This window comes from Podarcis bocagei, assembly GCF_964188305.1.
Source record: "Podarcis bocagei genome assembly, chromosome: 1".
NCBI classification, from domain to species: Eukaryota; Metazoa; Chordata; class Lepidosauria; order Squamata; family Lacertidae; genus Podarcis; species Podarcis bocagei.
Window position 1 is genome coordinate 67,655,552 of NC_138125.1, and position 22,159 is coordinate 67,677,710.

General features: G+C 42.4%; 1 protein-coding gene across 4 annotated transcripts; it reads left to right on the plus strand.

Moving 5' to 3' along the window:
• Positions 1-128: 128 nt before the first annotated feature.
• Positions 129-22,159, plus strand: TCP11L1 (t-complex 11 like 1). 4 transcript variants are annotated; one of them, XM_081198590.1, is made up of 12 exons: positions 129-629; positions 4,995-5,113; positions 7,042-7,201; positions 8,576-8,708; positions 9,546-9,666; positions 11,270-11,490; positions 12,488-12,624; positions 13,443-13,630; positions 14,364-14,545; positions 15,188-15,360; positions 16,263-16,380; positions 22,133-22,159. In XM_081198590.1, the coding sequence occupies exons 3-12, from the start codon at positions 7,048-7,050 to the stop codon at positions 22,140-22,142; spliced, it is 1,437 nt and encodes a 478-aa protein (XP_081054716.1). In that variant the 5' UTR covers positions 129-629; positions 4,995-5,113; positions 7,042-7,047; the 3' UTR covers positions 22,143-22,159. The 4 variants fall into 4 exon arrangements, with proteins under 4 accessions (XP_081054716.1, XP_081054713.1, XP_081054714.1 ...); XM_081198587.1 differs by having other exon boundaries at positions 16,263-22,159; XM_081198588.1 differs by having other exon boundaries at positions 5,022-5,113; positions 16,263-22,159.

Sequence of the window (22,159 nt, forward strand, 5' to 3'; positions counted from 1 at the left end):
CAGTCCGCATGGCGTTAGGCTGTCAGTTCATTGTTTCGAGGTTTATCGGCGGTTTAAAATAAAAGCCGTTATAAGCCCTGCCTCTGTATGTGTGCATATGTGTATGTGTGCTTTTGTGCGGCACGGCGCTCCCCTCCCTCCATGCACACGTACAGTGGGAAAAGCCTGGATGCAGCAGCGGTAGTTCTGGAACAGAAAAAAGGCCCGGGGGTGGGAGGGAAGAGCCTGTAGCCCCTCACGCCTTCCGCCAACAACCTCGTATCTTGATTGACAGCTATCTTGCGTATTGTTATCGCCGGCACGCGCGCGCTCCTCCCTCCCTCCTCCCGCAGCTGCCCATTAGGACTCCTCACGCTTTGCTTTGAGCCGCTTTAGCGAGGGAGAGCGCAGACATGGCGGCGCCCTGTGAGGAGCCGCCAGCTTCCCCCTGCCGTCTGCAGGCTCCCGGCTGCCTGTGAGGAGGAGGAGGAAGAGGACGACGACGACGACGGGGATTGCGAGGAGTTCCCGCTAGTGGCGCTGGCGTTGAGGGGCCGCGCCCTTTCCCGCCCCCCGCCGCCCGGATTCGGTTTCCGGAGACCGGGTGCAAAAAAGTTGCTGTCTTCCTGCGCTCGAAGCCTCCCTCTCGGGTAAGCGGGGCTGCGGAATGGTGGGCGGGACGTCTTCTTCCCACTGCAGCCCGGTCCCCCTCCCCACCCCTTGCCACCCCTGTCTGCACCTGGGCTGGGGGGACGTGGGGTCGGATTTTGGTACCCCAGAGATCCGCAAACTCTGCCCCTGTCCCTGCACCTGCGGGCGCTGCAGCAGAACCGGCGCTGCTTGTTATTCGGCTGCATCGGGGTCCCAGGCCGGGGTCGCGAGGGCATGCGGGAGAGAGCACAACCCTTGTCCTGTGTGGGCCATTAATCCAGATTAAATCAGAAGGGGTCGCATTGCTTATCAGCATGCATGGAGAGAGCGGGGAAATTCCACCGTGACTGTCCTGCCTGAAGCATTCGCCAAGGGTTAACATCCGTAAAGCATGAGTTTGTTTTGAAGGGCTGTCAAAATCAGCCGATTTCCAGTCAGTTCCCGATACGCGCCTGTCCGGAAATGAGCTCCACTAGCACAGTGGGACTTTACTGCTAGGTAGGCATGCATGCATTATCAAGGCCTGCCTTCCCTTCTGGGCAGCCTCCCAGCAGCGGCATAGCTAACTGCTCGGGGGCGGGGCGAGCCTCTCCAACCCTTGTAGCCTCTCCTCTGCCTTTCCCTCAAACTCATTTTGTCAAACCCCCCCCCATGACACCCAGGGCGACTGCAGGCCCCGCACCCCCTTCCTCCGCCACTTCCTACCAGGGGCCACATGTAAGTGGTGGGCAGGGCCAGAGGACAAAGTGGCAAGAGCAACAACTGTTCAGTTTTACCTTCATATAGTCGGCTGGTTTCTACACACATTCATAAAGCTCTCTCTCTATTCTCCCAGCCAGGCAGAGTGGAGAATTCAAGGATGCGTTCCAGCCAGGAAAGAAGGGTATGGAACAGGGCCAGTGATGGGGGTCCCCTGGGGAGGGGGTGTGGTGTGCATCCCAAGGGCCAGATAGAGATGCTTGGAGGATGACATTTGCCCCCTGGGACCGAGGTGCCCCCCCCCCCAAATACAGGATTGCAGCAACAGTCTTTCATTTGCTAAATGGATATTATTGTTCTAATCCTATATCTGAAGATTTTCCTGGTTTTGGAATATAATGGATATATTTTATTTCATAACTCTGCAGCTCCCCAGAAAGAAATACACCAGTTCTCTGATATCCCTTATTTTTACTCTCTCTGAGTTGTTCAAAGCTTTGTCTGTGCCCACTGAGAATTTTTTATGTGTCACATTGGGAAATATATAGTTTAACTGAAATAGCTGGCACTTAACTCACATCCCTGTTTTTCTAGTTCTTAACCTCAACATTACATGCTTGTCTGAGTAGTCATCTTTTTAGAGTTTCATGCAGACTTTTAGGAAACTGCGTAGTCATGCTGTGGTGTAAATAAAATCCAAACAAGATAATATATATGCATTTTATGAATATGCTTTAGGACAAGACATGCTCTAACACTATAATAACCTGTTTTGATGTGTGCTAAGGAAACTTTTTGATAATGGGGACTATACAAAATTTTGTATAGTCATTAAAATATAGGACTTTAAAATTTTGCTGCTTTATTTCCAAGCACTTGTCTACATTCATATGGGGATATGTGCATGACGGTAGAAAAAGTGAGTGGGGAGGAAGCCTCAGTTTTTCTTTTTATGCCTGTAAAGCCACCTGCTTTGAACTTCATTGATTTAAAGCAGTGCTGTGCCATTTTTTCTGTGTAGTGGTTGGGGGGGGGGAGCATTTTCTTGGGAAACAATGTACTCCACCCCTGCTGTAAACAGTGCTGTTAAAACTTGGCTGCAAAGTTTGGAAGACATCAAAGAGGAATTCTGTCTCGTTGATCTGTATTGCTCTGTTTCTCTCATTTTCCTTTGCTGCCTTCTGTTCAGAAACCCCTTAATTGGGAGGTGGCAGGGTGCAAACCTAGCTGGAAATTATAGCCTTTTGACATGGATGTCATTTCTCAATGCATGTCTGCTGGTTGCATAGGCTCATTGTTATGGAATAAGTCATTATAATGATTAGCATATTTTTAGTGTGAGCATCACACTGCCCAAGGTTCTGAAGCTGTGAAGTCCTGGCTCAAATTAAACCCTGTGGCTTCTAGGGAAGGCTATGGTGGTTGCTTCTCAGAAGCTCTGTGAAATAAACTCAAGGATGCGCAAGCCCGCCACACATCTATCAGGTTTATTCATTAGTCTAAACACAAGCAGGTGCAAACACATACTTCTAGAGGCAGACGCAACCACTTGCCTGATTAAATACTTCTCACCTGTGCTGGCAAGCAGTTCATAAACCTTTAAGGGGCATTACAGCACAAAGGCTACTGCATTAAAAGGAGGAAAACACACAAAACCAAAGTGAAGTTGGAAATGCTAAAATAGAAAAGATTGAGTGAAAAAAATGAGGTGGGTCTAAGAATGATGGGGAAAGGGACCACCAAAGAACTTCTGAAGAAAGTAAAGAATCTGGGAAAGTGATGATAACAAGGGGGGAGAATCAAATGGGGAAATGATATCAGGATTAAAAGAAAGTAAGTGTTGAGATGAGAACTGAATGGGAAAGAAAAATGATGGAAGTGTCTGTAGAAGTAGCATATTTCACATGATAAAGGCAAACATGTTAGGAAGAAACCTCGGCTAGAACTCATCTCCCTGACATTTAGTGAAGGGAATCTTTTTTGTGTGTGTAAGGAAAAGGATTCAGTCATATAGTCTGTAGTCTGAGGTGGTAGAACCCAAACAGGTTTTACCGTCTCGGTTACCCAAATCTTTACTGCCATAGAACCCATCTGTAAAAGTGGTCAGAGGGATGGTAAATGTGACTCTCCCCATCTTTTTTTTGTCCAATGAACTGCCATTATTGTTTTCCTCTCAGTGAGACTCTGAACCAAAATAAATCGTGCTGGAGAAAAGCAGCAGATGTACAGCAGTTTCACTGGGAGAGGAAGTTAGTTTTCCCAACCCACATATCCCTGCTTCCATTCAGTTGCCACTCCACCACCTCATATGGAGTTGGCAGGATCCATGTTGGATCTGCCATTTTCATATCTAGCTTGTCTCTCGGGGTCTGAGAAATCAGCCTTCTTGATGGGGATGTTGCTATTTTGGATTCTTTTTCACTTACACGAGCATATGCTAAAAGACTCCATGATGTCAGAGGCTGTAGAGCTACTTGGCTGGAGTTGGTCACACAGGCATAGTTCTGCTGTTGAATGCGCTCAGAAGAATCCAGTGCATTGTAGGTTGCTTCCTTTCTTAATTTGGCAATTTATGGACAGCCGAGCCATTAAACTACATATGACACCAGGGAGCTTAGTGCAAACCGTAAATATGTGTAAATCATGGGTATAGTTAGGGATGTTTAATTTTAATTATTAGAGTGGAAAACAGGTTATTTAAATCCCTCATTTCCTATACAGTCATCTGTTTCCAAAGCTGGGGTGAGAAAATAGCAACATGGTACACTATAATCTAGCAAAGTGTCTTGTTTTGTTCTATTTGTTGAAGCTCTTTGCTTAATCCATAAGCTATTAACCAACACTTACTTCGAAAAACTGAAGGCAGCACTGGTAGAAGTCCAGACACAATTCTGCCTTCATTGAAAATATGGATAAACTCTGTCTGCTCTAATGTTTCTATTTATTTTAGAAGTTTTGTCTAGAATGTGAATAATATATTAAATATACAAACAGGTGTCGATCCTGGATTATATCAGTCATACATACTTTGGGTCTTCTGGGTTTGGGAAAATTTTGGGTTTGTGTCAAAACTCAAGAAGATGAATCCTGAGAAAATTCTAACTTTCCTTTGCATCAGAATGTCAAAGAGATGAGTAACTACTCAACTTTTAGAAGATATCTGAAGGCAGCCCTGTATAGGGAAGCATTTTAATGTTTGATGTTGTTTGATGTGTTATTATTTGTTATTATGAGATATATTTCTGAATGTTAATTAACTCATTGTCAGTTGTGTTGAAGAAAACTTGACAGAATGCCTAGTGGATTCCAAATGCTTTTCAAATGATGCCAGTGAGTTCGAAAGAGGCATTGTGAATACAAAATAACTAGGATTTTTTTCTACACACAGCACACAGTACAGTATAATGAAAATAGCAGTGTGACTGCAGGAAAATGTCATATGGGAAGGATACTGCTGTGACAGTCTGCCTTTAAATTCCTGTGATCAGTCACAAGCCTATTTATGTATAAATTGTATCTAAACAAGTAGGGCCTCCTTCCATGTAAGAGATTTGGGAGGCTTGGGATGTCAGATTCCTGTGCTTATTTGCAAATCTGCCCTTTGTTACTGGCGTTTTGTATTTGCTGCTGTGGAACCTAACTCTGTTGTGGTGGCTTTCTTACAGACCTCTTGCTTCTGTTTGGCTTTGCAGAACTTGAAGCTGTAGTCTCGCCCCACTGCTTCACTGGCTCTCTGCCCTTTTCTTAAACCCTGAAGGCTTGGTCCAAGGACATTAAGTGAGAAGTAAGTGTGACAATTCCTTTATGTGACAATTCATTTATATGGCAAAGAGGCTACCATCATCTAGTGCATGCCCTCAGGATCATGTGCCTATGATCACATGAGGCTGGGGAGTGGGACTGTGGTCAGTCACCCTGCCTGCACTGTTGCAGGGTGCTCCTGGGGGATGGTGACACCCTTCCAAGTGGCCCCATGAACTGGAACCTTGAGCGCTTGGAGATCCATCTCATGGGGCAGCCTACATGCATTTGGAATGCTGATGTGACTCCACTAACATGAATGGCATTGTGGAGAGGCTGGGGTAATGGCATCTAAAGGGCAGGCATGTGCTCTCCAGCCTCACGCAATTATAATATGATCCTGAATGCCTATATAGGATTATAGACTCAAAAGGTCAGATTTCCCGCCCCACCCAGGCTGCTCAAATCCCATTTGCTACCTCTGAGCAATTCCTCTTAAAAAAAAGTTATAGTAAGAATTGTGTGAGGCATTTCTTCTTTGTTCTTCCTTTCCTTTGTCCATTTTGCTGATTCAGAGGCTTCCCTTCTAGACTAGCTAACCAGGAAATCAGCCAGCTTTGCATATCCCAGATGGTCTTTACAGGGATGGATTTTGTTTTGCAGTCTTAAGCGAGAGAGGCAGTATCTGATTCATATCAGCATTTCCTGGGGAGAGGAAAGACAGGTCTTCATATCCATCAGCATCACTTGTCTCATTGCTCAGCGACTTGCTGCTGAAAGTGTGAACTGCTTCCCATAGTCTGTGTTCTATTTGAGATGATGTTAGTTTGGTAGATGTGTGTGATCTGTGGTGGCAATTGCACATCTTCACATCATTGGATGGCAAAGGTCTCTTGTTTCATCACTTATTGCCTTTTAGATGAATGAATGTTCTAGCAGTAATAGGGACCGGTTTTTGTTTTTGTTTTGTTTTTTTACAAAAGTCATTGCTAAAGTCAGAAAACAACATTTTCTGAAACAAAAAGTTAAAACCAGAAATATTCTAGAAACATTTCTGGGAAAGTTTTCCGGTGCCCTAAATTGATGGGGAACTCCCTTAGCATGTATGACTTATATTTAGTAAGCAAAACTGTATGAACACATCAAAGTCCACCCCCCCCCCCAGTATACTCATAACTATTTGAAGTCAAATATTTTATTGGGAATAGGTTGAATCAATTAAGTGCACTTAATGTGGTTCTAATATGGTTTAAATGTTACATGCAAATTAATTAAAAAGCATTACTTGAATAGTATTTTTGTTGTGATTGTTCAGTAGCATACATTTCCTTATATGGTTACATTTAACAAAATTAAAAAGGTGACAAAACCCAGGAAATTGTTCAAAAATGTTAACATACTTTAACCAGACCCACATAATTTTATCACGCATGCATGTATTTTATATGCATATACATTTATGCTTCATCAAATATAGCCACCTGAGAAAAGTTAATTATAACTTTAAAACTGCCTTATTTGCCTGGTATTATATCTATTAATTATGCTACTAATTCAGGTTATAATATCATGAACTTTGGGAAAGGGATTATTTTCCAGCCTATATCACAGCTCTTAATATGGCATGATGTCAGAGCTACTATCTTTCTGTATTTGAAATTACAGTTGCTGCTATTATGATGATGATGATTATCTATAATCCTTGTTAGTTGATTGTTACCCAAACATCTCCAGGCAACATTGTCAATATTGAAACAGTGTTATTTTATTCAAGTGTTTTTAAATAAATAGGTCTAACTTCTGTACAGTACATATTTCTCCCCCTCCCCCCAATTTCAGAGAATTTCCCCTCAAAATTCTTAGGTAGAATCCTAGTTGGACTAACTGAATTAGATGCAGGATTTAGCAGAGAATTTGGCCTCAGTGGGAGTGTGTGTATTGGTTTAATTTATTTCTTCTTAATCCAAAAAGCTGAGAATGTCCCAGGACCCAGGCAGGCCAGATACAAGTGAAGGAACATCAGGTAAATCAGAAGATAATCAGCAGGACAACTTGGATAACTCTGAACAGTCTTCCAGAAAGAAGATTCGACAGAATACGCCAAGTCCCAGCAGAGGCAATACACCTCAAGGTAAGCAAAATTACTAATTCAAACCTGATTTCCCTCTTCAAAACCAAAATACCCTCCAGGAGTTCTCTCTCTGTGTTCTGTACATCAAGGTAATTTTCTCACTATAAATGGAGCATTTTCTGAACAGTATGTTTTTTTTATTCAATAAAACATATTTATTAAACAAGTAGTAATGCTGAGCCAGGCTTTCTACCTCACTTTGTGATATTGCACCACATACTCCAATGCATGGGGAGGAAATAAGACATTGGATTGACACCCAATGTTAGAACTGTGGGTTGTATCCAAAGTAGTGCTACGTGAATGTTCTGTGAACGCAAGGACTTCTACTTGAGCAATTGAATGTTTTATCCTGTCCTACTCCCACATGCCCCCGAAATCTGTTCTAATGGTTTCCCCAAATCTCTTGAGCAGTTTTGGGGAGGGTACATGCAAGGAGAGGGTGTGAAATTCATGGAATCACAGAATTGTAGTGTTGCAAGGGACCCCGAGAATCATCTATTTCAACCGGCTGCAGTGCAGGACCCTCATTGCACAAGTGAGAATCCTAGCATTACTGGGGCACATTAATAGAATACTGCCCTATGCTTGTTTGTAGTCCAATCTCAGTTTTGATTTCCTGAAGCTGGAAATCTTGCAGCTTTTCCTTTCTGTTTCTTCCTTAAATGGCAGAGTTTTTGGTTGCTTCCAATGTCATGAATTCAGCATACCTCACACACTGATGAAGGGCTATATCTTTTGTTTCCCTTTAACAGCCCTCCTTTCCAATTTTCCTCTTTGATGTTATTGTAGCACAAATTCTGCCCATCTGACAGCTTTCACTTTTTCCTTTTTGTGACCATACCTTCCTTTCTCAGAAGGCTTGGTGAGGAGAAGCATATTCCTTCTCTTCATCTTTGAATTTTACAGGCACAGATTTGCACAGAATGACCTGTAAACAGCCCGCTTCTTTGTGCAGCTTCAAACATGATGGTAGCATACAAACTCCACAGGATGGTCACAGACTGAACATGGCAGCCTTCCCTAACCTGGTGCCCTCCAGATCTTGTTGGACCAACTCCCATCAGCCCCAGCCAGTCAGGGATGATGGGAATTGCAGGCCAACCATATCTGGGAGTCACCACATTGGGAAAGGTTGAGATGCACCATTAGATAGCGTATCTTTTTTGAGGACATTCTTGAAACATAGTGGACATTTACTTTTACTATTTCCAGTGGTATCTTCGATTGTCCATCCTTATCAATTCTTAGGTACTGTAAACTTTAAAATAATACAGGCCATGCTCAGTGAGATGGGAACAGTCATCTTTGTTAATTTACCATTTTTTTTAATTAATGGGACATTTTGCTGAAGTATATTTCATTGCCTTACAGCCAGCCCTCCTCAGTTTGTGTCAGTGGAGGAGCTAATGGAAACGGCAAAAGGAGTTACCAACATGGTGTTGGCCCATGAAATTGTCGTCAATGGAGGCTTCCAGATTAAGCCAGCTGAATTGCCAGAAAACAGGTAATATGTCTATTGCCACAGGCCTAAAAAGTTTAAAACAAAAATATATTTTTTGCTGTACGAAAAGGCAGCACCACAACTAGTGGATCCAGGGGTAGGAAAAAAAATCAGTTAAAAACATCTCACTGTTTTTACATGGAAGTGAGAAATACAGAAAATCTTGTGGCTGGCCAGGCATTTGTTAAGAGAACATAAGCTTGTTAACAGTGGATACACCATATTCTGTTTGCCATGAACCAAATGCATGGGATCCTCCTCACCCTGTGAACCACATCCTTTCCCCCGAGGCCATCAGCAACAGGCTCATATAGCCATGAAGGTTAGCATTGTACATCTAGCTCAAGTGTTATATCCTATATGTAGTCAGGGAACGTTATGTTCATGTTTCTACATAAAGTCTGTTAAAAGCATTCCTGCCATAGGAGGAGATAGAATGCTTACATCAGAATACACACAGAATCAGCTATGATTCAAATTTCCACATTCACCACACAACGCATTTAGGAAGCTGTTTTGCATATTATCTATGGAGGGAGGTCTCAAAACCTTCCAGCCCTTTTGGCAGCTACATCCCCTATCCTTTTCATCCCATTTTGGCGACAGAGTCTCCCTTACGTGTTCCTTTTGAGCTAGAACTTCCTCTTGGACGCAGTGAATTATCTTGTTCTCTACCAATGTATTTTCGTCAACTGTAATGTTGGACATTACAATTAACCTTCTAACTGCTAGTGATGGTCCCCCCCCCCCGCCCCTTTCCAAGCATCACAAGCTCATTGTACTTGGCTTTGTGTTAGAATTACTATTTCAGTTTTCTTCTCCTGTTGTGTTGCTTGTCAGCCTTGAAAGAAGAGTAAGGGATATTGTCCACAAAGCTTTTTGGGATTGCCTGGAAACACAGCTAAAGGAAGATCCACCATCATATGATCATGCAATTAAACTTGTGGGAGAGATCAAAGAGGTAAGAGGGGCTAATGTATTTCCATAAGCATACTTCTTGTCCTTACATGATTCTGCCTTGTTTAAGGGTAGTTGCAACTATCAATCCCAGTACAGGTCTTCAGAGACCTACACTCTTTCCTGCTCCCAGTACATTTCTTCTCTTTGCTTCCTGTTTTCTAACTAGTAACCAGCCCATAAAAAGGTTCTGCCCTGCTTTCCTGTGGCTGCTAAGTTCCTTTGGCAGGTGCTTTGTCAAAAGCTTTTTGAAAGTCAAAGTGTTTATATTTTCTTCCAGATGGACTTCATCTATGTTGTTTGCTAATACCTGCAAAGAGTTGTAAAAATATGATGAGGCATGTTCAGAAGCATCTTTGATTTAGACAACTAGAGATCCTCATGTCCTGTTCGAGCTTCACAAATGCGTTTGATTGGGTACTGCTGGAGCCAATGTACAAGACTAGATAAATTAATTGGCCTGATCTATCAAGGCAGTTCCTATTTTCTTAGACCAATGGCATCTTTAGTCTAGTGTCCTGTCTTCAGCATTGACCCTGTTTCATAAGGGCATGGACTGGTGGCAGGCAACACCTGAATCCTTTGGATAGCTTTGCAGTGCTTCCATAAAGACTCATAGACTTAAGCCCTGCCCCACTGTGCTCTGGAATCAGTATGGCAAACAGTTTCTGTTGTCTCGTAATCCAATTTACAACCTGTCGCTAGTGAAAAATTATGTCGGTCACAGTCTGCCACTTGATTGACTGAGGCATTTCATTCCTCTTCCCTAGCCCCTTTAACATCTGTGCTGGAACTACTCATTGTGTCTCCGCGTATCTTCAGAACCTGCACACTGCTTCTCCTCTGCAAAGTGAGGTCAGTAGAAGGAGATTTGCAGGGAAGAAGCGGCAGCAAGAGAAGCGGAGCTTAATCCTACCCCCTCTCTTACAGTTTCCCCCTTGCAATCTGCCACCCCATCTCTATTTCAGATCCATGTTTGTGATGGGAATAATCATTCTAAAATTTCAGCAAAGGGGCAGTTGAAGAACAGGTTAAGTACCCTTTCTCACATCCCCTGTTTCCCTGCTGATCTCCCTCCTTGACACCACTTTGCAGAATGGAAGCATCAGACGTGAGTTCAAGGATATAAAATGGAGCAGAATTTGTCACCCTTCAATATACTGGAGCTTATGCATGCGTACACACATAAGCACCAGAGTTAACCCCCTGCTCCAGAAACCAAGGGTTGCATCCAGCAAAGTCATCCTGTTTGTGCAAGGGCTTCCACTTGCAGAATGGAACTACCCCTCCCTCTCCCAACATTCCATCCCCCAAATATGCTCCAGGGGGTTGGGAAAAGCCCTGCAACAGACTGGTGGGGGGATGGAGGAGAGGAAGGGGATGTTCTTGAGCAAGCAGAAATCCTTGTACACATGGGATTACTTCATTGGATGCAACCCCAAAACAGTGAATGAAAACTTCTATTAAAACTGTTAATGATTTGACCTTATTTTACTTTTCCTAGTAACACAATATTGCTGCAACTGTTATTCACTTTGAAATAGTGTTGATTGATACAGCAACATAATACTGCTATGAGCTAACAAAGGAACATTGCTTTCTTTCAGACGCTTTTGTCTTTTTTGCTGCCTGGCCATACTAGATTAAGAAATCAGATTACCGAAGCTCTAGACCTGGAGCTGATAAAACAGGAGGCAGAGAATGGTGCCCTTGACATTTCGAAGTTGGCAGAGTTCATTATTGGAATGATGGGGACGCTCTGTGCTCCAGCTAGAGATGAGGAAATTAAGAAGCTGAAAGACATTCATGAAATTGTTCCCCTGTTCAGGTACTCACATTAAATCAGTGTCTGCCTATGGAAAAATACTTTGAATGTTTTTGATAACCATTGGCAGGATACAAAAATTATGCATGTAGCAATGAAATAATACATGTGTGTGTTCATGATTGTTTGATGGAGAAGTTACTGGTGAAAATGCAAGTGCAAGAATAGTGAATAATATGGAATATTTTTTTCCAAGACTACTTTTATAGAGGCATTCATTGCAACTGGGCTTTCCCTCCCCAGCTAGTTTAGAAAGTAAATAAAATCATGTATACTCCTAAATACAGACAAAATGTGGCATTTATGTCTATCCCTCCCTACAGCTTTAGTTGACGTATCAGACTGAGGTGGGCATTCATATTTTGCTTGTATGTTCCTCAATGTTGAAGGGGAAGGGAAAGGAGGAGAAATATTTTTTTCCACATTGGATACCAGATGCATGGGAAAGTATTCTAGTCCGGCCTTCTGCCTGACATTGTAATTTCTGTATGGGAGGGGCTCTTTGTTTTTGTAAAGATGAGCATTAATTCATATAAGCCCCAACTGCAGTCTGAAGCTGTCTCAGGCTTATCATCTAAAGCAAGAATTGGGCAGTAGTGATCTGAAAAACTCCTAAAGGTAATTTTTAGCATACAATGCATATGCCAACAGAATTGTTCTCTAGAAAGCACTGTATTTCTTCCTGGTCTTTAAAGGGGGGTTGTTCCTAGTTCTCCCCACATAGTTCTTCAGTTAGATTACTTAAATATGATTTGCCCCCTTAGCTCTTCACTTTTTCATTTGTTTTATCTCCTTCTTTTACATTTGATAAATATTGCAAATTTTGAGGGCATGTGATTTGATTTACTGCAGACATTTAGACATGCTGTATTTCTTATTGATACCGTTTTTTAAAATACTGTGCATTGCTTTGATTTTTTTTAAAAAAAACATTAAACGATTTATAAATGTCCTTAAATAACTACACACACCTGCTTGAAATGTCTTCTTGATTTTGCAGAGAGATTTTTTCTGTGTTGGACTTGATGAAAATGGACATGGCTAATTTTGCTGTCACCAGCATAAGGCCACATTTAATGCAGCAGTCAGTTGAATATGAAAGGAAGAAGTTTCAGGAACTTTATGAGAAACAACCAAGTACGGTTTTTTGTTATTTTGCATTGCTAAATGATCTGCTTTTTGTTTATTAAAAGACAAATTGATTAAGCTGAATCATCATAACTGTTCAGTCCTTAATTTGATAATTATGCCAAAATAACTCCCCATGAACGGCAGAAAGCTTACTGAACTCAGTGGGGCTTATGTCTGATGAGCTGTATATGGGAGGTCCTTCTGCATAAACTTTGGGTGTTTCTCAGTGCCATGAATGGGAGCATGCAATGCAGTTTAAATATTGCAGTTTAGCATAACTGTATTAGGGGGAAATGAGCAGTGCTAATAAAAATAAGCATTCAGAGTGCAAATGTCTGGATATCTATTTCAGTTTTTAAAGCCAAATTATTAACCAGCTAAAAAAATTCAGTCAGCTGAAAATCCGGAAACAATAGGCCCTTGGGTAGAATTATTCAACATGACTTCACTCTTAAGGTCATCTTCCTTAAGGACCGACACCCTTCCCTAAATTTCTTTCACATTGGAGGTGACGCTGATCCGAAGTAGGGAGATGGCTTTTTCATAGCTCCAGGTATGAAATATTTTAGATGTGATGATGAGAGACCTCTCTATTCCCCTAGGCATTTTAAGTATTGTTTCACATCTTGCACCTGCTCATCTTATTTGTCAGCTGTTTTCATGTCTTTTGTTTTAAACTGTTTTGATTGTTTTTATTTTGTTCATATATCGCGCAAACCACTCTGTGCAATCAGTTTTGACCAAGGGCGGTATAAAAATATTTCAAATGGATAGGCAGGAAAATGGGTTGATGAGAAAATGGTCTGGTTTCTCCCTCAAAACAGATTCCTTAGATTTCGTCACTGAGTGGCTGCAAGAAGCTGCAGATGACCTGAGATCCAGAATGGTGCCTGCTATTGATCATGGTGCCACGTCTACCAGTACTGCTCCTGTGCTCTGTTCTGTTGCTGTACAGAATCAAGCATACCTTAAGCTCCTCAAATGGGATCATCTGCAAAAGCCTTTTCCAGAGGTAACTATTTGCTTCTCTGCAGTTACTATAGCAATGTTTGGATTGGTAGGGTGCATTCAGACATACACTTGAACTCGGTTGGGCAAGCCCCTTTGAGTGCGAAGGATGGGGATGAGTATGGGATTGTGTGGCAGTGTGGGATGTGCTTGTTGTTGGTCTTTAGATTATCGTCTTTGAACCTAATCTTTATGCTGCATACAGTGCGTTTGGCTGATGGTGTCAAGATGTGCTTGTGTGTGGCAGGCAGCTACCATAATGCTGCCTCATCCTCAGTGGTTGTGGGCAGCGGGGAGGCATAGTTTAAATGGAGAGGCTGACTACCATCTGGGCTAGAGGTCTTGGCGTTTGGTCTTTATCAGCTCTTTTTGGGCCCTCTGCTCATCCAGAAGTTCCTGGTAGCTTATACACTGAGTCCTCTTGTCAAGTGGAGCTGTTAGTCAGTCTGGAAGAGGTTTGTGCTCATCTGCAATCTTATCATGGATGAAAGGGCTAACCTGACATGTTTTGCTGAGGCTTTCTTGCAAGGATACTTAGTACAGCACCTGGCTAGACCAGAGGGTTGAGGTGAGGGTGCTGCCGTTATCTTTAGAAGCACTGTCTCCTTCACCAGACAGTCTCTTGCATTAGGAAATGGACGTTGAGAGCTTACACTGTATAACTATTACATCATCTTGCCTTCCTCCCTGCATTCTGAATTTACTATCCTCTGTTGTGTTAAAAAAATTTTTCCCAGACTGTGCTAATGGACCAGAGCCGCTTCCAGGAAATGCAGCTGGAACTGGACCAGCTTATTTTAACTGGAGCGATTCTTCTGGTAACATTCAATGCTGCAGGCACAGCGCTTTCAGGCTTGCCAGCATTTACAGCCAATCTCAAAATGGTTATCCGGGTACTGCTGACAGGTCTACACCTCCCGTGAGTATCGTGCGCCTTTGAGGCCCTTTATAGGGTGATGCAGGATGATATAGACGTCAGTTTCAACTAGATCTTGGGCCTGTTTTGAAAGGAGACTTGCACATTCTTCTCTACTTCTCCAAGTAGTAAAAGGCTTTAGAAATTATGAGGAATTTCCATTATGAAGAATAATTAGCCTTTCGGATAATTCTAATCTTCACATTTGGAGTAACCTTTGATTATATCACTTCAGATTACAGGGCTGTGGGAATCTCCTGATACTCTCACATGTAAGAAATAAAACGGAATGGGAAAGGGTTATAGGTAGTTTCTTGTGTGGAGAACATTTAAACATATGCATTCTGAAGAGTTATGAGTCTGAATTTTTCTTAATGCAGCTCCCAGTTGTGTCTAGGAAATTGCTGACACCCCCCCCCCCCAAATATAGACACACCCGCTTGTTTCTTTGAGAACTCAAATTCCCTCTTTAAAAAAGGAAGTGGTTGGTGTGTGATGATTCCTCCAGTAATGTTTCCTCAGTCTGTAAGGTTTTTACCCATATAGCTCATGTTTGATTGGCATACATTAGCTAACCTGTCAATTCAATTCCATGTTGCTTATGAGCTGTTAAAACATATTAGAATTTTGATCATCTTTTTCTAGCTCCTTCAACTTGAGTGAAGCATTGGCTGTCATAAGTGAAAAGATTTGTGCTGAAGTTAATAGCTGCCTTTCCCAACATGGATTCACACCTTTCACACTTGAGAAGGAGACGGAGCTTAAAGGACAGATCCAGGCTGTGGCCAAGCCTAATAACACTGTGTGCAAACTGATAGGTATGCTTTGCAGATCAGATGACTGCTCTTTTCCCTGCAGTAGTTGTGCAAAATCCATTGTTCTGCATGTCTAAGTCAAACATACATTTGAGGACATGGGTATATCTTATTTTTGTCAAGTGAAGGGGATAGTAATGCTTCAAATGGGTGAATGCACTCGTTTTGAGATGAGAGATTGTATTGGCTGCATGTGCACATCATAAGACTAAGCCAAAAATCCTGGTTTCAAGAGCCAGGATATGCACGAACAGTATGCACTTGTAGGCAGCCCCTTTCTTGCTGTTTCATTCCTCCCTTTCTTGAGCTGCAAAAGCAAGCCAGGACTGAACCATAGCTTCTTATTATATGCATATCCTGAAACCATGACTAATGGCTTCAAAACAAGCCAAGGTATTAAACCAACATTAAACCTTGGTTGAATGACTCTGTCTTGTTTGGAAGCTAAAAGCCAGTTTCAAAGTTTTCATGTAATGGGAAACTATGCTTAAGTGCTGGATCCTGTAAAGGGAAGCGGCAGGAGCCTGCAGCCACTGCCTAGCATAACCATTATAAAGCTACTTTGTCAGGGTGTGGAGGTCAAAAACCAGGAAGGAAGGGCTGCTTTTGGAAAATGAAACGTTTTCTTGAAGAATTACTGAAAAGTGATGTCAGGTTTGAGTTTTCTATCTACGAGTGATGGTGTTCCTCTTGGAACTGGGAAGCAGAGATAGATGGGAATGTTTGAAATGAAGGTGAAATGATGCTAAAAGAACTCCAGATTTTGTTCTGTCTGTGATTGCAATAAGACGGTTGTATGAAAATAAAAATAAAGCACCATTATGGGCCTATTTGATGTGTATTACCAAAAGAAGAATTTTGGATCTTTCAGTAAGTCTTACTAATAATTTACTTCCCTTCTCAAGATTCAAGAATCCAGTCGTTTCTGGAGAGCTACCTTGCTTCTGGCCATCAGAAATCTCTTCCTGCCATTCCTGGTGGATTAGGCCCTATTCAGAAAGAGCTGGAGGAAATTGCTATCAAGTATGTTCGCCTTGTTGACTACAACAAGATGGTCTTCAGTCCTTACTATGACGCAGTTCTCAGCAAAATACTGAATGAAAAAGACTCATCTTAGCTATCTGTGAGCAAAACTGGGAAGATGTCAGACTCATTGGTATGCTGCCCTAAAGAAGATAGGGTAGGAGAAGGCTGTTGCACTCATGCTTTCTGTCAGAATGATGAGGGTTGGGAAACAGAGGCCTCTTTCAGACCCCCGTTGTTTCTTGGGGATCCCCACAGTCTGTCTTGGTATCCCCTATTCCCCACCAGACCCCCTCAAACACAGACCAGTCCTGTTTAGGAACTTAAGTAAAATTCAACACAGCACAGTTTTATTTAGGCACTTGTGTGTTGGAGGTAGAGCGAGAAGTTCCAGGATTTAAATGTTCACTTCCCCCTGCTTTCACCCAAGTTTAATAACTGCTTGAAGCCAATGCCAATCAGCCATTGGACTAGTGCAGAGATGTGCTGCTCCCATCCCATCCTGGTCCTTCTGGCTGCTGTGTATGCAAGTGTGCTTCTTTACATGGATCACTGTTATTTGGAACAGGGTGGTCAACTGTATGTGTTGTAGAAAGCTTACAATCCTTGGGCAACAGCTTTGCTGGGAATCTTTCACTAATACAGTAGCGATGGTTGAGTGGTGAGTGGATACATCAGGTGATGTAAAAGGTACATGAAAATACACCAGTTTAGTACTTACTAATTCAAAGCAAGTAAGAACTGATGGTGTATTGACTTTTGAAATATGGGCTTGGGGGGTAAGACTAAAATGTTAGATGTTGAAATTATCCTATTAGCATGTACACTGATGCAAAAGGGGCTAGTAAACTTCTCTTTCTATATTAAGTTTTAAATAGTTCTGAAGATCATCCCAAAAATTATATCGATAACTTCAGTTTCCAGATACTCAAAACTTGGATATTGGTAGTTAAAGCACTTTATATGCAGTCTGCAACACTCTTAAGTCCTTCTGCCAGCCAGGTTTTTTTTTCCTAAAGTATTTTATTCTGAACTGCAGATATTCTACCAAAAGCGTATATAATTATATTTTTGTAGAGTATTTTCTGGTTCTTCTCTACTGCAGTATTCACATTCTGTAGACTCTATATATTGTTTCTCCTTTCGAAGTAAAACAAAAAGTCTGATGAGGGAATTTCTTCCTCCTGTATTGCTGGAGGCATGAAATGCTAATATAGGTGAGGAAAACTTTGGATATCTGAAAAAGTTGGATAATGGAGTATCCATTTAAGTTCATTCTGGAATTTATCTACATATTATAAAAGCCTGTGATTTAGGTGAGAAGTTGGGCTAGCTCCTAGCTTAGTAATATAATACTGTGTCCCCAATCCAAGTGCTCTATGTACATAGTTGTACATTATGAGTCTACAGCTTAGCATGTGTGCTTGCAGAGAGATTGCTGGCACTGATCATGGTGAATTCCTCCCCCCCCCCCCCCCGTATCTCATAGAGTAGCCTTTGGAAGGCCTGATCCAGCAGACAACCCACAGGCAGGAAGTTTCCTTCTGCCCGTCGCATCACCCTTGCTGGACTTGGATGCAATACTTTTATTTGAATGTTAGTGATTTTAAATTTATAGTAGGAAGTGGACTACCTTTAATGTCCCATGGAGTTTATAGAAAACTTTCTGCTAGGTTTTAAAACAAGTGTTTTCAGGAGTTCATAAACATGTGACTTATTGGATACTTGAGGACATTAACTGTTTCTTAGGTCGGCTCTCTTGTTAAATGTTTTCTAACATCAGAGACATGGATGTATATGTTGAGTCACAAATATGGGAGGCAAAAATAATTCTGTGAATTGGCTTTTGAAATTGCTTTTGGTTGAAAAGCCACAATGCACAGTATGCTTCCTGAATGTTTAGTAGCTGTTTTAATCTTAAAAGGGAACAAAGATAAAAGCCTCTACATTAGTGCTTAAGTAATCTCTCTGAATAATAGAATTGCTGTAAAGCAGACCAGCCCCCCACCCATCATTATTTGATGAAACTTCCTCTGTTTATGGTTTTTTTAAAAAGAGGTTCTCTTTAACTATTTGGCCCATTGTGTTTGAAATGTGATGCTCGTGATGTCTGGATATACGGCAAAGGTATAGGGCTAAAAGGTTTTCCTCTGTGAAAAACTGTGGTTGGCACCTACCTGAAACGTAGATCTATGAAGTTTGAGTGAGTCTGTGAGGTTGGGTTTTAGGACCCACCAGTGCAGCAAAGGCAAGACAAATGTCTTGGGAAGGGGGCGGAGCTCCCAGCATTCCTCAGTCTATGAACTCGACAAGTGGAAAGCAGGCACTGAAATTCAAATGGTTATGAAATAGAACAGTAACAAGGACAAACATACAATCGTCCCTCCCCAAAAGTAGAACTGCAACAGGAGTAAATTTGCCTCGAAAGCAAGGCTTGATAATTACGCAGCCAACCTAATCCCAACAAGGTGATACTTCCAATCAACTCTCAAATTTTATTACACTCATTGAATATGGGTGTGGCCCTTAACTAGCTCACTCACACTATGGAGACCTGTATTTCAGGCAGGTGCAAATTGCACCCATAGCGGGAGCGAGCCTGTCTGGTTGGGACATAAAATGGCTAATCCCAATTTGGGCAGGACCTTGACAATTAATCTGGGAAGATCTGCTGAAGGACAGCCTCAACCTCAGCTGAGGCATGCTTGTCAGTTTACTATAAAATTGACATACTTTTAAATGACATACTTGTCAATTTTATAGTGTTTGGCAAAAGGTTTTTGGGGCTACGCTCCTAGCTGCTTTACAGAGATCCTCTAAAGGAGCTTTGGTGGAAAGGCTGCAGCCCTTGTGGAATGCGCTGCCACATCTTTTGGTATTGGAATTCTTTGAATTTTGTATGTAGCCCACCTAGCAAGGGTGGATGTGGAAACCCTGTGCCCCAGAGTGGGCAGCCGAAAGGACACGAAAAGGGAATCTGTCTGCCTCAAATCTCTCTGCTTCTTACTGTAGGTCTTTTCCTCTTCTGCCTCCTTGCCTGTTCAAATATGATTTGACTGTAGCATTGTCTATGCACAAAATGATGTGAATAAGGCAAAACTGAGGGGAGATGTGCTGAATCACCAGGTAGGCTGCTGTGAGTTTGAGCTAGTTGACACCCCAAAATAGGCTACCTTCACAGGAGACCACAGGGCCTGAATTGAAAGATGTTGACAGAGACCCAGCCCAGCAGGCTGTCATCCAATGTGATGATGGCTCGAGTTGGATCTTCAAGAGGAGTGCCTTTACATAAGCTGTGGCTATTTGTCTGCCAGCATGTGGCCAGGCAGAGATGATGTGGAATCGTGAGGTGATGGTGTCTTCCTGCTGTCACCAGTCACTGGTGAGTGCTTCTAAGGCAGTAGCACCCACTGTGATGGCTTGGCATGGAGCTTTGCCCAAGGTGGTGCTTGTGATGCTGATATGCACACCCAAAGGCATGGGACAGCTGCATAATGACCACTTTTTTTGCTGTTAAGGGACTTCTGGTGGCTGCTTTAATTCAGATTACTCTGTCCAATGCTGAGGGGATAAACCCTCTTACTATGTCCAGAAGTGTCCCTAGATGAACCAGTTTTTTTTTGGAGCTCGGGTGCACAGGGTGAAATCTAGACATGTCTCAGTGGCATCTCCAAATTGTGCGTGACCATCTTTCAGGTGTAAAGTGTAGCAGAGTAGATTAGCAACAGGAAGGTACTTTCAGCAGTTCTGTAATGTCAAGTAGTAGAACATAAAACTTGTTAGCCAAAACAAGCATATTTTTTGTACTTCAGCAGAGAGTTCCACTCATCCTTGGTCACAGATGTAAATGGAACAGGAACTGGAACTTATCTAGTCACTGGCTTTGGGTCAGGTAACTTGGTCACACCTGTGAGAGGTGCAAACAGCACTTCAACTAGATTTATCATTATCATTGTTTATTTGTATGCTGCCTATCCATAGTTAAAACCATTCTCAAAGCAGTTTACATGAAAATAATTACATAACTGCAAACATAACAAAAGTAGCCATGAATGATAAATAAAATGTACACAACATAATCGAAAGATTTAAAAAAAAAATCAGTACAGTGGTACCTCGGGTTACAGACGCTTCAGGTTACAGACACTTCAGGTTACAGACTCTGCTAACCCAGAAATAGTACCTTGGGTTAAGAACTTTGATTCAGGATGAGAACAGAAATTGTGCGATGGCGGCGGCAGCGGGAGGCCCCATTAGCTAAAGTGTTACCTCAGGTTAAGAACTGTTTCAGATTAAGAATGGACCTCAGGAACGAATTAAGTTCTTAACCAGAGGTGCCACTTTATCAAAAACAGCAAAATTAATATCTCAAAAGTTACATCTTGACCCCCCAACAAAAATCCTGAACCCCACCCCAAGAATTTGTAAGTATCCTGAGTAGCAGGTCTTCCAGAACTCAGTTAAGGTGGTCCCCAAGCAAGGAGGGAAGCCATTAGCCCCCCACCTCCTGGTCCAGGGCCCTTAATCCATTGTTTACCCCAGGCTGCCCAGCTCAGGTTCCTCAGAATATTCACAGCAGGTTCCCTCACTTCTTGTAGCGGCAGTGCCATGCAGCCCAGCTGCACCAAATGGGCCTTGACAGGTCAGCATTTTGGCCTCGCAGATCCAGAATTGGGTGAACCTCTCTGCCTCTGGGATGTGGGAAAGTGAGGCCAGGAGCTATTCTGAAGGAACCCCCTCTTCTGTCAGCTTTTGACACTCTGCCAAGGTGCTTCCAATCTTCTGGGCATTCCGAGCTGCTCTTGTGTCCTCCATGGAACGCCAGAAGGAGCAGTCCAGGGCCTGCTTCCCCTTTGGCAGCTGCTTTTTTATTGGGAAGGTCAACAGGGGCCACTTCCTGCATTTCCCTTGGGATGCAAACCATTGCTCCAGCAGACAAAGATGGCGACTGGGGATGAGAGACAAATGGCACTCACCATAAATGCCTCAGACACTTATGAATGCAATCAGATGCTTGGTCAAGCAGCCAGCCAGTCAGCCAGCCACTCTCTGTCTCTCTTAGGACAAGAAAAAGAGAAGGAAAACAACAAACACGCCTGAAGAAAGTCAGAATAGAAGGACATAGAAGCAGAAAGCAAAGACATGTGCAGCTTGCAGTAAAGGCAGAACAGATTAAGGAATGCTTAGATCTCCTCCTCCTTCCCAATGTGTTTGTCACGCTAGTGAGGCCTAAACCTGGCAAGGCTCACTCCAACTCAGGAGATAGATGAGTAGATAAGATACCCTGGGCTACCACAAAGTATCAAATCAGTGTTCTTAACATGGAACAACATTGACTATAACCCAATAAAAACCAGTCACCTCTCCCATTGATATAGACTTCACTGTGCTTAACTTTGGCTAGGTTGTACCTCTTGGGTCTAGAATTGCCAAAGTGAAATAATTATTCCTCTGTTATATTAGTCAAATTGTTCCTTTATGCTTAGCTTCCTACACATCTGACCATTTAAAGAAAAGAGTGCTGCTTGATAATTTGCAACAATAAGTTGGAAAGGGGTGGGGATGGTAAAGGTGGAAATTCAAATTTCTTCTAATATTGTCTGACTTGTATTTCCTTGAAGCTGTTAATGTGATATTGTTACTGTTTTTCTTATGTGTTTTATGTTGCTGCTGTTTACTTCATCTATGCACCACTAATGTGAGACTGTAACTCATCTGTGATAAATTTTTGTGTGTACTTTACATGTTGCAGTTACAGATAAACAGCGATTGCCCGCCA

Bases quoted from the DNA above. Each gene is read 5' to 3' on its own strand.
- TCP11L1 (XM_081198587.1), top strand. From the start codon at position 7,048: ATGTCCCAGGACCCAGGCAGGCCAGATACAAGTGAAGGAACATCAGGT. The intron at 7,202-8,575 runs GTAAGCAAAATT...ATTGCCTTACAG, and splicing joins CAGAGGCAATACACCTCAAG to CCAGCCCTCCTCAGTTTGTG. The intron at 13,631-14,363 runs GTAACTATTTGC...AATTTTTCCCAG, and splicing joins TGCAAAAGCCTTTTCCAGAG to ACTGTGCTAATGGACCAGAG.